Raw genomic sequence first — 18268 nt, forward strand, 5'->3', positions numbered from 1 at the left:
AGCGCAATAAAAAACCACCACATCCAACATTCAAAACACCTACTCCAAAATTAGAAAATCCAAATAACCAAACAAACAAACAAACAAACCACAAAACACACAACAACGCCCAAATCATACAATACCCACCAAAATAAATGACAACCCCAAAAATAAAATTAAACAATAGTAACTTCTGCTTCTCATGTTATTTTTTTTAAAAAATTATATGTATGTGTGTGTGTGTGTGTGTATGTGTATATATATATATATATATATATATATATATATATATATATATATATATATATTCACGATGCGTGCGTAGTAGCCAATGTATGGAGATACAGGGGGGAGGGATCAACACTCCCCAGGGACAACAGAGGGCTCAGACAAAAGTGCATGCTGGGAAACAGAACCCAGAAGCTGACAGTTCCTTCTCCAAAGGTGGGGGCCAAGGTATGGAGAAACAGAGGGAGGGGCCAACACTCCCCGGAGACAACAGAGGGCTCAGGTGGGGGTGGGGGAGGGGTCTTGAGAGCTCATGAGTCAGGACAGGGTGGGGCCAGTCACAGGGATGTGCCGGAGGGGTGGGGTGGGGGCTCGATAGCTTATGAGTCAGGACAGGGTGGGGCCAGTCACAGGGATGTGCCAGAGGGGTGGGGGGAGAAGGGGACTCGATAGCTTATGCGTTGGGACAGGGTGGGAACAGTCAAAGGGATGAACCGGGGGTGGGGGGAGGAGGGGCAGGATAAGTCATGTGTCCGGACAGAGTGGGGGGGAATCACAGGAAAGAACCACAGCAACGCATGGCTGGGCCAGCTAGTTTGTTCATACAATATGTATTTGCTTTCTTTCCCAATGAAAATACATTGAAAAGAAATAGACATGGACAGATTGGGAAGAATGAAAGGATGGATCCTGTTGACAGCAATGAGTAAGTGTCACGAATACATTAATGAAGCTGAGTACATAAATATATAAGCCAAATCCATTGATGTAATAGCTCATGGTTCTTGTCTGTGGCTTCATGACAGTTCCAGACAGGGAATGAAGCATGCACAGTTCCCAGTATGTGCCTGTACAGAGAACAATTAAGTAAAAGCCCTGCTAACTCACAGAATCATATAGGATCTTGCAAATTCAGGGCAATGGGCAAAACCTTTAACAATATTTTTAAATATTATAAACACAGATATAAACACTGGATAAACCCCACAAAATAAAAATTGAACTCTCAAAACAACACATAATACCTGAAACCATAAACGCAGGAAACTGTGCTATGATTGTGCTTGTGGTCCGTGTTGCAGTAGGTAATTTATGAATGGATACCATGCCCACATTTAGTTGAGTAAGACAGTATTTTATGCCCCTTCCCAATATGGCCTTTCCAAGTCCCAGATGTAGGATCAAGGCCTCAATTTTCTCTCTTCCTCTGTAAAGCAATCTGCTCCTCTAATTTTCTTACCCCAAACATAAAATAACACCTTCCAGAGGTCTAGGGCAGGCATCCCCAAACTTCGGCCCTCCAGATGTTTTTGGACTACAATTCCCATCTTCCCCGACCACTGGTCCTGTTAGCTAGGGATCATGGGAGTTGTAGGCCAAAACATCTGGATGGCCACAGTTTGGGGATGCCTGGTCTAGGGTATCTACCTAGTGACAAAAACAAGCACTGCAACATGTTCAACTCCCCGGAGCTTGTCGTTTTTTCATAGCTAGGGAAAATATTAGCAGATTGCTGGCTTACTTGGGAGTTATTTCCTGCCATGTTCCATCCTTCCTAGTGAACAGGCCAAGGATGACTAAAAGTTGCTGGTTAATATAAATATTGGGTGATACCTAACCAAGTCACATAGTCTGTGAAGCAACAGTCTTCCAACTATCTGTACCTGCTTTAATAGCTGTCTGCACAAATATTTACCAAGGTGTGTGATTCTCTCTTGATTAGACAGCATCAGAAAACTGGAATCATTCCTGTTAGTTACTCAGGATGGGCAGGGGCAGATACCCACTATGCCCTTCATCAAATGGCCGATGGGAATGGCTTTCTTATTTTCAAACAGGGCTAGGAACAAGGACCTGTACCATCAAATGAAGAACATATCCTGTTAAGGTTACTGACAGTGTAATATTGTGCATGTTCACTTGGAAGTAAATTCCCCTGCGTCCCAAGAGGCTTACTTCCTAGTAACTGTGTTTAGGATAAACCAGTCTAAACCACCTTTTGCCAGAAATGGAAAATTACAAGTAATTATCATGAGTTTCACATACAAAAGAGAACACTGTGTGTATGAATCTCCCTACCAAGAACCACATGGTAAACACTTCTGAAACGGAGCTGAATTTCAAAACCCCTTTATGATATAACAAAAGAGTATGTGTGCCGTTTAAAAAAATAGATAAAAACCCCACTAGGCATATCCATCCCTTTTGCAACCACAATGTTTTGGGTTTTTTGGGGGGGAGGTGGTGAGTGGGAGAGTTCCAAGTCATATTCTCCAAATTTATTCATCATTTAAAAGATTAAGAAATGCTTCTAAATTGCACATAGAATAATAAAAGGGGGTTGCGTGTCAGTGTTGCATTTATCCATTGCCACACAAGTATCTCAGTACTAATTCCCGATCTATAATATGGAATATATATTTAAAAATTAGGACGAGTGACAGTGCTTGGCTTGTAAGATTTTATTATCCTGGTTAGAACCAAACCAATTTTCCTTTTCTAGACATGTCTGGCTTGTCAAAAAAGCAGCGTAGGTGGTTCCTTCCTAGCAGCACAGCCGCTTTGCTTGACAAAGTGAGCATGTAAATCTTGGTTGGTTCTATTTTCATTCGCACAAGCGCTCTATTTCTAACATGCTTAATGTGCCTGAAAGCTCTGCTCTCTAAATGACTCTCCAAGGTCATTTAGATGTTCAGCACTGAACATCTCCACTTGTTTTTGCGTCCATGCAGGTGTCTGACAAGCTGACGAGTCAGTTGCCACAAACAGACTAAAAATACCGAGTACTGGCCTAACTGGCAACATTTTGTGTGGAAAACTTTGCAATGAATTTATTATGGTATAAGCTTTTTTCTGGACTCAAGCCCATTTCGTCAGGTGCCGTAAGACGAAGACTCTATGGTCTTTAAGTTTTGGCTGCAGGAGAAACTAACGCTGCTACTCTTCTGGAAACTTGCTATTTCTCCTTGCTATCCTTGAAGGTGGCTTATTTGGAAGCTCTAAAGTAGTTCCTTTAGGGACGCAGGTGGCGCTCTGGGTTAAACCATAGAGTCTAGGGCTTGCTGATCAGAAGGTCGGCGGTTCGAATCCCTGCAACGGGGCAAGCTCCCGTTGCCCGGTCCCAGCTCCTGCCCACCTAGCAGTTCGAAAGCACACCAAAGTGCAAGTAGATAAATAGGGACCACTCCGGCGGGAAGGTAAACGGCGTTTCCGTGCGCTGCTCTGGTTCGCCAGAAGCAGTTTTGTCATGCTGGCCACATGACCTGGAAGCTGTCTGCGGACAAACGCCAGCTCCCTTGGCCTATAGAGCGAGATGAGCGCCGCAACCCCAGAACTTTACTTTATCTAAAGTAGTTCAAAGATGAAAATATATATTTTTTGACATTTGTGATATGAAAGCAGCTTTAGATCTTGCTGAGCTGGTCAGGTCCTAGAGTTCTGTAGAAATAAATTTATCCTTGGCTTCTTCCCTGCAGGGGAAAAACAGCTGGCCCCCCCCCCTGGTTTTTGTGGATGCCAGAGGTGTGAGGTTTAAGCATTCTCTTCTCTATAGCAGGATGAGGAAACAGGAAATATTGTTTTAGTTTCCTCTGGTTATATGTTCTCTGAATTATCACATCATAACTTGAGTTGTATATAATTTTATAAACTTATATAAAGACTTACTTACAAAGCCCCATGTGTCCTATCACTGTAGTCTGCATTGTATTTGACCTTGAAGTCAAGTGCTCTACATGCAAGTGCTCTGCAGGAAGGAAGAAAAAGCACCACTCTTAATCTTACAATTGCTCAGGGAGCGATTCCTATTGGGATACGCTTGTTACCGTTTCATGTTCCAGTGATAACTATTTTCAGTGAGCTGCTATCGGAAGTCAATCTTAACAGAACAACTAAAAAAAAACCCCAAACATTTTTGTGTTAGTACTTTTAGCCAAGGGCACTATTCTTAACAGTAACTTTTGATTAGGAAGTTAGCATGCTCCAAACCTCATGGAGTCAGCAGACTTATTACTAAATAAAATATGTTAAAAGCACTATGAAGCAATATAAGCTTAAAACCAAAAGATTACTATCAGTGGAAACCAGTGTTGAGTGGCCTTCTTTCTGAAGATTAGGACTTTACCTTCCACATCCCTCTCCCCCCCCCACAGCCCCCACAGCTCCAAAATCTTCTCCAGAGAGTCCCCTGGAGCAAAAAAATAAAAATAAGAACGGGGGGGGGGAGCTGCAAGGAAAGGAGAGGAAGGTGGAGTCCTATTGCATGAATTGAAGTCCACTCATCTTGTGCATGGACATTGGATAAAGACCCAATTTCAAAACAGTTTGTCTCTAGAAACCACCGGAGGTAAGTTTAGCACTTGGGAATTTTTTCTCTACTGCCAGGGAGACATTGCTTAAGTAGGCTGTGGCAGTGGTCTCACACAGCCGTGTTGTTTGCAATAATTAAAATGATAGGAACAGAGACTCAGGAAGAAGTGAGAGCTATTAAATATGAACAACCTTGGCAAGAAGTTAGAGAGAAACAATTGCTGCCCCATTTCACATGCACCTTATAGCAGATGTGCTACCTCTGAAGAGGCTGAGAATTTGCCTGCAGGCAACATTTAAACAGGCAAACTTCAACCTGCATTCTGACATTGGGATTACTTCACACATTTACAAAATCTCTAGACAGTGCAACATGAAAGCAGTGTAGTTCTTCAAGTCAGACAGTCTTATATGTAGGTCTTCACCCTCTGTACACATCTTACAGTGATTAGCCACCGACAATGCATTATAGTGAAAAAAACAACGTCATTAGAGATGTACTTAAAATGTTTATACAGTCATACCTTGGGTTGCGAAGGTGATCCATGCGGGAGGCACGTTCGCAACCCGCAGCGTTCGCAGCCTGAAGCGCTGCGTCAGCGCGTGATGCGATTCGGCACTTCTGCGCATGACGTCATTTGTGTTTCTGTGCATGCATGAGCGTCGAAACCCAGAAGTAACCCGTCCCAGTACTTCCGGGTTCGCCGTGGTCCACAACCTGAAAACGCGCAACCTGCAGCGTTCGTAACCTAAGGTATGACCGCATTTACCTTTTCTAGGCTGATGTATGGATTTTCCTCCCACAATGTGTGACTTCTGGATTTTATTGCTTTAGAGATTTCAAAAGAAATCTTAGTTTCTGTTTCCTCACCTTCTCGTTTCTAAGTTGGTAGGCACCTTCTCTATGACAGATTTCCAGTTAAAACTGCAGTAGTTGAGATATCCCATTTGTTTTGCTGAAGTACCTCTGGTCCTCTGTGGCCATACAGATGTTTGCTGGACTCCAGGGGCCTCTCAGCCCCAGCTCCTACAGCCAGTGGTCGGAGATGATAGGAAGTACAGTCCAACATCTGGAGGACCACAGGTTCCCCATTCTTGGTGAAAGAGAATAATCGTATTCAACTTATTACAAAATGTGTTGATTTCATATGCATGGTGTGAAATGTGAACAGAATATATCTGAGTGTTTGTGCTAAAGAAGTTCTTTCGTCTCTGGCATTTAAGGATGTACAAAAGGTTATAGTCAATTTCGCACTGATAAGGTTTATTTAATTTTATGGACCCACGTCTGAGCAAATGCAGATTACCTTAGAGTAGTGATGCTCACCCAAATGCCTATGGCAGTGCCCTTTCTAAATGGCTAAATGATGCACAAAGTCTTGAGGTAGAGTGAAGTGAGGAATCGGGTCACTAAGCGAGAGGTTCAAGGGAGGGAGGGTGGAGAAGAAGGTTTTTAAAACTGATCCTGGTGTTTTAAACTGTTTATTGCATCAGGCAGCCTGTGCTTGGAAGAAATTCCTGAAGGTAGCTCGTTACCGCTTTTGTCAGATAAGTCATTGTCCCATAAGCTCCGCTTGGGGCACTGTCGTAGAAGAAGCTGCAGATCCCCGTGGCTAGGTCTTGTTCTAACATGCCATCAGTTGCTCCAAGAGATTTCTGGAAAATACGAGGATGGGGAGAAGCAAATGTTTAAACTCGTATAGTGCGAATTGGGGGTGGGTGGGGTTCTCTACTTATTTTTAAGTAGGCCTGAGACAGGGGTGGAGCAGGGAGTTTCTCAGTCAGCACCTGCAAGCAGACAGCTTTGGGCTGCTAATATCGGCTGGGTGACTATCCAAGACAAAGATTCCCTATGGGGTCCCTTCCAATTCCATTATTCTATGTGCTTGCATAGTGCTAAGGGAGGGAACCCTGCACCTACTTTTTATTCCTAGTACTTAACGTTGACTTTCTTCTGCTCTTTTGTCTGGACTATATTTTAATTATTATTTTTGCATTGCTTAAATTCTATTAGAGTTTGTTGTTTAAATTATTATCTTTTATGTGTTTTATCTGTGTTGTTTTAATTTGTGTAAGCTGCCTTGAGCCCCCGTCAGGGGAAAAGGTGGGGTATACACAACAACAACAATTGATTGCTGCTCCACACCAGTGAAATGGTATGTGACTTTCTACTGCAAGGATACCCAGTGTTGTACCCTCCAGATGTTGCGGTTATTACTCCTATCTACAGTAGCTAGTGGGGCCAATGATCAGGCTCCACATTGGCTACCCCTCTTCTACTGGGCACATTCTTGCTTGGCCCCAGTGTTCGAAACCCCCATTGTTCTAGGCGCATTTTGCAATAGGGAATTTCATTATCGCGAGCCGTTTCAGAGCTCTGGGCGCAGTACTGCACCTAAGATTTCAGATTAAAACTGCAGAATGGAAGGAAAGGAGGACCTTTTTCTGCCTCCCCACTTTCAGCTACTCTCGGAAGACTGGAAAAGAGACCCTCTTAAGAATATTAGAGGGGTGGGCAGGGAAAGGACTACTAGACCATGTGAAAAATGAACATAATATTTTAGCTGCAGTTCATTCATTTTCAGCTTTGTATTCTTGTCATTTAAAAAAGGGTGCTGTTGTTAAACCCATAACCTAGGTTTAAGGTGCCATTTAGCTCCTAGTTTTCATATCTCAGTTTCTAACACTCCTTGGCCCTCCAGCCACCTGTCTGGTACTGCATATGCTTCCAACTATTCACAGTCAGTTGGAAGTGTGCTGAGGATTTGTTGCTTGCCTCTTTGGAAGAAAATCCACCATGCATACCTGTTCCTGAAGGAAGAGGTCATTTGCTATGTGCACTATCCGGTCCACATGAATGATGCCTCCAATGCTGTTCACCTCTATTTCAGATAACAGGGTAAGTACAAGAATGGCCTCCACCAGCAGTTGCCTATATTCAGGCTGGGGTACATGGTTCAGCACCGACTCCACGTGGACAGCGAACTTGATCTCACAAGCTGTCATCTTGAAGAGAAAAAAGGGAAACGAAAACAAAGAAGCATAAGGGGTACTGCGTTCCAAGTTGGGCGCATAACTTCAAACTTTTTGAAGGCAGTGAGACCTCTTGCAATCCAAGTTGAATGCTATGTAATCTCACTTAAACAAACAGCTGTGGTGCAGGAGACTTCTGTAAAAACGAAGCTGTTGACAGATGTCACCGTCTCCTAAGAATATCCTGATGAAGTGTCCAAGCTTCTAGGTATTGTAGCTCATCCACCCACAGCACCTTAAACCCACACTCCACGCAGGCAGCAAGCTAAGGATGTCTTTCAGTGAGGTATGTGGCTCTTGTCCAGCTGTTAGAGGAGGTGTGTATATGCATTTTGGGTGAGGTTGGCGGGCACACAGGGGCTCACACATCTGCTGTCAGAAAAGGTGTTCTAAGAGGACATGGTGATTCATGGAGTGCAGGTTCAGGTACAATTGGAGGCTTAGATACAACCACTTTCACAAGGGGAAATGTTACTGCTCTCTCCTGACTTTTGATGGGCTTTCGTAGCTTCAAGGCCACTCTAGGCTACGCTTGCATTCAGGGACCCAACGAGGCACAGAACCTTCCTGCAGTCCCAGGGTAAGGTGAGAAGGCCCAGCACTTTACACAGGAAGACTGTTCTGCAACTGCTGACTACACTGGAATGGTTCAGCATAGCTGTCTCAAATTACCACAACAGTGTGGGAAAGATGTACACAGTAACACCAGGTGTAAGTGGGCATGTAGGCGAGCGGCAGATAATATAGACGTGGGAAATCACAAATATTTAAGAATAGTTCTGAAATGGCTTTGCTGGCCTTATGATTACAATCAGTTGCTGGCGTTATGCTGGAGGTAAGAATCGCGGCACTACATCAATACATAAAACTACAGAGAATTTTTTTCCTTTTTTAGAAAAGCCAGTTGCTACCAGTGATATGGGAGATGCGATGCTCCCCAAAGAACCACCTCATTATTGCAAGCACAAGCCGAGCAACCTAATTTGCACTGGCAAAACTGCTCAGATGTCACATGCAATCACTTAGCCTCAGGAGATCTGGCGCTTATTACTTTTGATTCCTGTTAAGCAACAAAATTGGATGTTGCCAAGTTCTGACAGGCCTGTTAAAAGGATTCGAGTTTTTATAAATCTCTCTTGATAGTGAAGATAATTTATCATCCTCCCATAAATTACATTACACAGACAGAAAAGATGCCACATTCTCCCTCCTAGCTGGTACCCTCTCAAGAAGATGATTGGAGTGGAGGAGGGTAGTCAAAACGTGTGTACACAGAACTTGCAGTCCTAGTGTTTGAGTGCTGGAAACTGGCAACAACTGTGGAGTCTAGAGTACAAATCCCCAGCCATGATGCTCACTGGGTGACCATGGGTCAGTCATACACTCACACCTTAACCTCCTTTACAGGGTACTTGTGAGGATAAAATAGACAGGGGAAAGAATTAGATACTATAAGTAAGGACAAAAAAAGCTGATTTTTGTTGGCTCAAGGCAAAAAACAAAACCACTCCCCCCTCTTCAACCAATAAATAAATCCAGGAATTTCCAGTCAATGCCACCAGTAACAGTAATCAGCTCACACTGATCAGCTCAGTATGATTTAAGTCCTCTTCTTGCATTATGTTTGTGATATGGGAGCTTCTGCGGTACAACTCCAGAACACATCATGAGACAGTCCTACAAACAATTTCACAAGCATAACAACTTACTCAGGCGTTTATGGGAATATGTGGTAGAGTCTTCTCATGAGACTAAACCACCAGAGTGCTTCTCTAAGTCCAACGCCATGAAGACAAACTCTAGGAGCCACCAAACGTCTATGACTGATACTTGCCAGTTGCCAACAACAACAAAAATGAGACAACTCTTGTCTTCATAGGTTTGTGAGCTTCTCAGGATGATGCACAAGACTTTGCTGCCCAATCAGTAAGAAGAATGTGTACTGAAAATGTGTCCTTTCCTGTAATTTTTGAGGGTTGCCAACAAAACTTGCAGCTTCCTTGGTCCTTGGAGGAAGTGAAGGACTTGTGGAGACAATTTTCTTCTGAGTAAGGTAAGTGGAAAACTTACCTTAAAACTTTGGATTCCACTAAATAACATGATGAAAATAATTGGCGCCTACACAGGAAATGTTAACCAGATTACATTGTAACCCTGGATCTATCCTCAGCTGCACTGAGGATAGTATCAACATAAGATACCACATTATTGGGCATAGCTAAATTAAACTACAGCAAGAGATTATTCTTCCAAAATGGCTGCTACCAATGGAAGCTTCCAAAGTTGTCCTCCACCCGTCTGACCATAAACAGATCCTTCTAGGAAACACAAATTTTTAACTCTGATGAACTCAAGTTTGCCAAGGAGGCCTCAAAAATAAATCCGAAAGCTAATTCAAAGCATTTACTGGAAGGACCTCTGAGTAAGTTGTCACTGTCTGGAAAATTACAAATGCAGAATTTAAGTCTAGCATAGGAGAATTCACTAAATGGATTTTGAACAGGACAGGTGGCCTGAAGGTGAAGGCTCTTGTCTCCTTGGTGTCAACTGAAAGCTTATCCTGTCAGTGATCGAGAGGATGCACCAATCGCAGAAATAATCACTGCCCTGGCACCACTGGTTTGTTTCCATTAAAAAAAATAAAATCCCCTGAATAGCCACGTGGTTCTAAGGCTCTGGAAGCCAATAACCCCATTTCAATCTTCCATACAACGAAAACTGGAAAAATAGACCTTGCCTCTAAAATTAGAATGCCCCATTAAGCAGTAATTATGAGCACTTGGCAAGTACAGAGCTGATAACGCACTCGGTGCCTATTGCTAATAATAGATTCCTCCCCCCCCCCAAGCCCCTTTCCATTGTACTCTGGAAACAGCACATAGAGGGAACCAATGCCAAAAGGGCTATTTGATACTATGCCGCACACAAAAACGAGCTGTCGCTTTGAACAAGGACCCAGTGTTAGTTTTTGTTCTGAATACCCGCATGTAAGAAATCCTACTGTAACTGCCATTAATGTTTAAAAAGGCACTGTTTTCATCAGTTCCCTTTTACAAATTGCAACCCCTTCCGTGCTCTTCTGGAGTCTGCCTCGCCAAAGGGTGCAGGGGAAATTGCTGGCGATTGCTTCCCCTTCCCTTGTGAGAGTGGGTGCTTCAAGAATATCAAAAGCCATTCTATGCAGCACTGGATATCATGCATGATAAATTAGTCAACATTTGAGAAGATAAACATTTGCAGCGATGATACCCCATATCGAACTCTGAAGACCAGTTGTTTGTCAGGAATGGTAAAGGCCTTTGGAACCCAAAGTAGGCAGTGAAATCCCTTCAAAATCAATGGGCATTAGCTAGATTCAAAGCAAGATTATTATTTTTTCACCTTGCAAGGCAAGATAAAATGCAGAATGTTCTGTAATGTGAGCTGCAAACCCCTAGGAAGGTAATTAAGAAAAGAAATATGTTTGGTCACGATGCGCAAACGAAGGCTGCAACCTTAGGCATATATATGTGGGAGTAAGAATTTCAAAGTAAACATGCAGGATTAGAATAAGACTGTAAGATATTTTTTATTCACAACACACCATTATTTTCTGCCCAAAGAAGAGTGTTATGTGACTCTATAAAAGGCTTGCATTTTCTAAAATTAGCCCAAATAAAAAGGCTCCGTCTCATTAAATTTACATTTAGTCCACCCATAGCTAAAGTCAATGACAACACTGATTATAATGGCTCAGATATGCCCCCTTCCTCTTGCCCCAACAGCTTCCTTCCAGTGTATCTCGTTTTGGGCCACATAGACAGGAACGATTCCAAATGTTAATGTCTTCAAAGAAGTAGCATTATACTTCAAGCATACCTGGAACCTTTTCATTTCTGACCTGTTCTCCTAATACAATAAAAACATGATGGCTGACTTTAAGGTAGAGAAGGGAAAGCCTGGGAAAAAGTGGAAAATTTGGGGAAGGGAATGCGCCCCATTTTTATACACACACAGTTTTAAAAGAAAAATAATGTGGGCATTTTAAAAAACCTCTTTCCCCCCAATCTTACCATTTCCCCACTGCCACCCGAGTCTTCACATCTCTATTGTGAGTTAATTATTTGCACTCAGGAGCAACGTATTTTGCAATGCTCCACAACAGGCTAGTATCGAACAGACATGGCTGAGCATACAATATTTAACCTTATCTTGAACTAAGCTGCAACTCTTTGTACTAAGGAATTATGTTAAAACTTAAGAGCTTCTTCAAGTCTTACCTCTCTTGTTGTTGAAGAAGGAAGGACGTAGCCATCAATAGAGAGACCGTGACACTGCAATGTACACGAACATTTCAATATTAAAACATGGTAAATACTAAGAATTAAACGAATCAACATTTAAGGAAATAAATTATGTGGATTTGTTGAAAGGTGGTTGGCTTTTAAACAAGTTCTTCTGGGAATTGTTTTTATAATATATGGCAGGTTTTAAAAATAAACAAACCAGCAACTGTAAAATTATTTCAGTACATCTGCCAAAGAAAAGGTTATCATTCTATAGTAAGAACAGATGACGGTCTAATTATGCTACTCTCCGAAAACATCCTTCACGAGCATGGAATTACTTGTGTGAGATCAAAATACAGGATAAATCTGGCTGCAAATTAGTCATGAATGTGGAACACTTGCAGGAAATTCAGAGGTATGGATTCAGAAATGTAATTACGCTTATTCTGGTGCAGTGACTCAAGGGCATGTGGAGCTTCATGTGTGACGTGTGATATAGAAGGCTAACAAACCCCTAACTAGCCACATTTTTGCTTTGGAAACAACGTTCATCTGTTCCTTGGTGGCCTCATCAAATTTGTAATCAAAGGGTGATAAAAAGTGGACATTTGGTGAGAGTAACAAGCAACAAACAACAGAGGGATCTAGATGGAATTGTTGCTTCTAAGGGGAAATGAGGCAGCATGTTGTCTTTTATGGTTCAAATTGTATGCAAAGAATAGTAGATTCAATTGATTCTATTAAATAATCAAAGCAATTATATATTGAATTGAGTCTGGGCAGTTTAATTTCTAGGCAGAAAATGATTCATGCCATTTCATTTGGTACATTATGGTGCCATTCCTGAAAAAGTTAATGTTTGGTTTTAGGCAAGCTTTGAATTGTAAGACAGAGCAGCCCTGCTCATAGTCCTGTCTCTGCTATGGAGTCTTTTCATTGAGTTTTGAGTATTACTGGTGCTCTCTTTAATAGCATTCTTGTATTCTGCTGCTTTTAAGGTTTTAATTTTGCTTTTAGTCATATTCTTACTTTTTATATTGGACATTCTTCCCACCATGCTCTCCTTTCAGTAAGTCTACCCCTGACTACTTTAACTACTCTGGAGAAACATGTTGGGCAATTTTGTTCTGTGAGTTCTGGAAGGATTTTTTTACCTACAAAATGGGTCTCTCCCTCCCCTTCTTTCCCCCATGCACCTCCTAAATCCCTTCTCCCAATGCTCAGGAGCAGATTTGGGGAGATTGCAGGGTGCATATGAGGAAGGAAGGAGGTGAATTCTGCTGCACAAATGGAAATCCTTGCACTATAGGAACAAGTGTGTTGGTCTACCACTCACTGTTATTTCAGAATATCTGAACGGAACACCTATGAGCTAGAAATTCAATAACTGTTTCTAGATATAATCCAAAGCAACACGGTGTACTCTAAAAGTTAACCTAATCAGACAACGCATGGCATCTCCCTCCCCCTTCTGTGGCTTCCAAATGTACCTTTTGAAGGATCTTCCACACTTTAGGGTAGAAACCCACGGGGACTCTGTTAATGGCACCATCCAGCCTCCTCCTGCGAAGCCACTGCCCTTGTCGGTCACCCCAACTGATACAGTGCCCACCAGACCCTGTCAAGGATGATGTACTAGTAGGGGACGATGGGCTACTGCATCTCTGAAAAAAAGGACAAATTTCACCAAAAATGTCAGAAGCTCCATTTCAATCCCCACCAGGGAAAGAATGATTAAGGGAAAGGGTTGCAGCTGCCCACCTGTCCTTCAACAGGTTACTGCTTATTATACATAACAATCTCGCTATATATATATTGGTGTGGATAGCCAATACACTATACCTGAAGGAGTGGCTCCACCCCAATCGTTCTGCCCGGACACTGAGGTCCAGCGCCAAGGGCCTTCTGGCAGTTGCCTCACTGCAAGAAGCCAAGTTACAGGGAACCAGGCAGAGGGACTTCTCGGTAGTGGCACCCACCCTGTGGAACGCCCTCCCACCGGATGTCAAAGAGAAAAACAACTACCAGACTTTTAGAAAACATCTGAAGGCAGCCCTGTTTAGCGAAGCTTCTAATGTTTAATAGATTATTGTATTTTAATACTCTGTTGGAGGCCGCCCAGAATGGCTGGGGGAACCCAGCCAGATGGGCGGACTGTAAATAATAAGTTGTTGTTGTTGTTGTTGTTGTTGTTGTTGTTGTTGTTGTTGTTGTTGTTGTTGTTGTCCCTACAATAAGAGAGCAGATTGTTTTCCAACAGAAGCAGCACAACCCTGTCTATGTTCTATCAGAAGCAAGACCCATCAAACTTTATTCAATGGATCTTACTCCCTAGTGTCCTAGTTCCTTTGCACAACTTCCAAAATTCTTTATTCTAGAGATGTAAAAATGTCTTAATGGGGTTCTTTCTGCCTTAGGGGGTCCCAACAAGCAAAGGTGATGGAGCGCCTTAACCTTTTATAGTAGAGGCAGGCAGTCAAGATGCCTGCAGTTTTCTCACAAGCCACACCAGCTGAAAAAGTCTCTTCTACACAAGTAGAAGCCATGAATCCAATGTGGATAATTGTGACAGTCATTTGTGAAATGTAGTTTACATAGCTACCCTCGGCCAGAATACTTAGTGAAGATTGCATTGCATTGGTACAGCTCGCTTTTTTCCAGATACTTTTCAAAGGCCAGCCAATTTGAAATCTATAAACACCCTGTGGTAGTTATTTAGCAGGGAAGTCAGGTGTGTGTGTGTGTGTGTGTGTGTGTGTGTGTGTGTGTGTGTGTAATGCTTTAAAGCTCTTTTATTGGTCTATTTCCATTAAATGTATGTTAAAGAAATTTCCCCCTTTGCTATATTAATGTTCATTTGCAATGCAGAGGTTCTGGATATTACATGAGTCAGGCTGTAACCCATTCAGCAGAACTGACATTAATCACGCCATGGTTCAGTGGAAATGTCAATGCTTGAGCAATTAGTGTATCCGCACTGTGGCGGGTTTGTCACCTGTGCCCACAACGATAAGATCCCTTCTGCTAATAAATCACTGCAAATGACTTGTGGGTCCCGATAGCAAGCCTGCAAAGTGTATAAAGCACCGTAGTGTATAAACTACAAAGTGTATAAAGTAGCATAGTTCTTCACACAGCCATTTAGCAGGGGGAAGCAGGCGTCTTAGTGTCCAAATAAATGGACCAGAGCACATTCTTAAGCGGCTTCCCCTAGCCCTTACAAATCCCAAAAATGCGTTATCAACTTCTCTTCAAGGCTTTGTAACTAAAAATAGATTTGTTGGGGCAGACTTCAGGCATCTTTAAAAGGTACTGGCAGATTTCAACCACCAAATGATAAAGCAGAACATGTATTGCTTGGTGGTGGGAGTCTAAACTGACTCCTCACCTTCAGGCATCTCTGCTCCTCAACTGGATTGTCGTAAGCCACTGCTGTTCCTGGCTGCATCTTAGTAGCTACTCTTGTCTCCTTCAGTACTAGGTGTGTTGGCCTATCCATTCCCCCCCCCCCCAGCCATTTCATCCCCTCAGGCTTTTCCTGAGATCGGCTCCTGCCTGAAAATGTGTCCTGCCAAGTCACTTTTGTGTGGAAGGAGTGTTGTGGGAAAATAGAGAAAAAATGTCTTCCTCAGGATTACCCGGTAAAATTAATGGAAGCAGAAGAAGAGTTTGGATTTGATATCCCGCTTTATCACTACCCTATGGAGTCTCAAAGCGGCTAACATTCTCCTTTCCCTTCCTCCCCCACAACAAACACTCTGTGAGGTTAGTGGGGCTGAGAGACTTCAGAGAAGTGTGACTAGCCCAAGGTCACCCAACAGCTGTATGTGGAAGAGCGGAGACGCGAACCTGGTTCCCCAGATTACAAGTCTACCGCTCTTAACCACTACACCACACTGGCTCTCTCAGTTAATTAATAACCACACGGAATCTGATGATACGGAATGTGGTGGTGAATGACTATAGACTTGGATAGCTTTTTAAAAACGGATCAACAAAATGCCTGGACGACAGTTCCATCAATGGGTATTTGCCTTGATGGTTAAAAGGTAAACACCAGGTTCAGGACCAAGAATGCCTCTGAATAACAGTTGCTGAGAGGCACATGGCAAGGAAGAGCTGCTGCATATTCTAATGTGGGCTTCCCAGATGCAGCTGGCCACTCACTCAAAACAAGATGCTGGATTATCCAGCCTCCTGATTGGATCTATCAGGACTTTTCTTATGCTTAGTATGGGATTCACAGTTACATTTCCCTTTCACAGCATCTACATATTCTGTGCTTTAATTGGACATTTCATTCATAGGTTTAACAACACACTGAACACAAAGCTACAAATAAATGAATATACAGTGGTACCTCTACTTACAAATTTAATGCGTTCCGAACGCACATTTGTAAGTCGAAAAAAATTGTAAGTCAAATCCCATAGGAATGCATTGGGATAAAAAAATTGTAAGTCGAAGCAGCCCTATCTAAAAAATCGTAAGTAGAAAAAATCCTATCTAAACTGCATCCAAGATGGCGGACGGAGCTCCATTCGTAAGTAGAAACATTCGTAAGTAGAGTTATTCATAAGTAGAGGTACCACTGTACTGACAATGTAAGGACATGGAATAATTCCATAGGCTTGCATCCAACAGTGTCTTTCAGCTGACAGTAAGCTGATGGGGAAATTGCTGAAAATGGCTTCCTTCCTTGTTTTGCTGACAGAAGCCTTGCCATCAGCTAATCAATGCTGTTGGATACAACCCATAGTCTTTAAATAAAGCAATGTTTGTGTGGGGGGGGTGTACGTGTACACCCACCCACACCCACCATAGCTGTCAAGTCCTCCCTTTTTTAAAGGGAAATTCCCTTATGCTGAATAGGCTTCCTCGCGAGAAAAGGGAAAACCTGACAGCTATCACACACACACACACACACACACACACACACACAGTGTCATAATTTTAAATATAAGATACATGTTTATAACTGTTATGTTTTTGTATGCCTTATATTGTAAGAGACAACTGAAAAAACCAAGTTCTTTAAACTTAGACATGTTTCTGTCCCTACGAAGAGGAAGTGATTTTAAGTTACTGAATGATAGATTACCATGGACCTGGAAGAATGCATGCTGCTGGATGTGGAATGGCCCCCATAGAAGAACTACAAAATAAATGAAAAACAAAGGGGAAGAAAATAAGTAAAAACAACACCACGTGGAAAACAAATGAAATGATATCCCCATGCTAAGTAAGAAACCATCTAGACAGCAGTTTAAAGAAGTGCCAGATTTTGCACCCAGTGTTGTTACTTGAAATGCTGGCCTTCAGATAGCAGCAACAATGAAGGAAAGTAAGAGGAGCTTTTCAAATATGCAGCAAGCACCATTACATCAGCCCCATCCCATGTAGCTGCATGCAAGCAAGATGCCCAAGAAACTAAGCAATGGAAAGAGAAACAACCAATGCATCATCCCAGTGTCAAGAACAATGTTTCTGAACTGCTTTCCTTTTAGCTTTAATCATGATGTCTGGGTTTAGCTTTGAAATTGACCAAATGGTCAAAAATGCAGGAGAATATATTCTAGCTTTTGAGTATTAAATCAGGTAGAACTCTGAAATTATGGTGGTTTGCTCCTCTTCAGGGTTCCAGCCAGACAGCTATGCCCTTTCCCACAATACTCCATTCCATTCCTCGTTTATTTTCCATTTAACTTACACACACACACACACACACACACACACACACACACACACACACACACACAAAGTCAATAGTCTGTGCCCACAAATGTTTGACATGGCTCCCCCACACACTTAATTCCCCCCCCCAATAAACCTTTGTGTTTTCCCAAGCCTGCTGATACCTCCCTCTTGTGTTTGGGTGGTACCATTTTGGCTATATAAAGATCCACACTTAACAGAATGGGGCACAAAATGACTCCATCTCTCAAGGTGGCATTTACGAGATCATGTGTACACACCACGCTTCATTTTACAGTCTCCATTTTGGTAGCTATGGGTTGGAAAACCCAGGAGGTGCCCTCTTGTCCCCTGCCCTTCTCCATGCATTCAGCGGGCATTTCGAACAGCCACCCTCAGTGGCAATTTCCCTTTATGTTTCAAAGAACAAGGCTTAGTTAAAGTAAGGATGTCCTCTCCACCTTTGTGGCATATGTCCACTTTGCCAGGATGCTGGGTGCAATGGCAGCAACACCTGAATAGTGCAGTGGCCAAAATGCCGAGCTTTGATGGGGGGGGGGGGGAAGCCCCTGTTCAAATCCCTGCTGAGCTACAAAGGACACCAGATGACCTTTCACTTAATGTGGCTCACAGGGGTATTGTTCACACTAAAACACTGCTCTGAGTCCCTTGGAGGAAAGACAAGAACCAAATCAAATAAATAGCCACAGCTTAATCTATGGCTCAGCTGCCTGCCCTATGAAGAAGACAATGGA

At 42.6% G+C, this 18268-nt stretch overlaps 1 protein-coding gene across 4 annotated transcripts in view; it reads right to left on the bottom strand.

The window, feature by feature from the left end:
- Nucleotides 1-5984: 5984 nt before the first annotated feature.
- The window catches only part of PHKA2 (phosphorylase kinase regulatory subunit alpha 2), a 51857-nt gene continuing 39573 nt past the window's right edge, over nt 5985-18268 (bottom strand). For 2 of the 4 annotated variants that reach the window (XM_035116585.1, XM_035116584.1), the window contains 5 exons: nt 16921-16974; nt 13310-13483; nt 11811-11864; nt 7324-7524; nt 5985-6174 (listed from right to left, as the gene is read on the bottom strand). In XM_035116585.1, the coding sequence (XP_034972476.1) occupies nt 6001-6174; nt 7324-7524; nt 11811-11864; nt 13310-13483; nt 16921-16974 (657 nt within the window). In that variant the 3' untranslated portion in view covers nt 5985-6000. Of the gene's footprint in view, nt 6175-7323; nt 7525-11810; nt 11865-13309; nt 13484-16920; nt 16975-18268 lie in introns of those variants that run through there. The other 2 variants (XM_035116586.2, XM_060273512.1) reach the window with 2 other exon arrangements.

Source organism: Zootoca vivipara, chromosome 4, assembly GCF_963506605.1.
Source record: "Zootoca vivipara chromosome 4, rZooViv1.1, whole genome shotgun sequence".
NCBI lineage: Eukaryota > Metazoa > Chordata > Lepidosauria > Squamata > Lacertidae > Zootoca > Zootoca vivipara.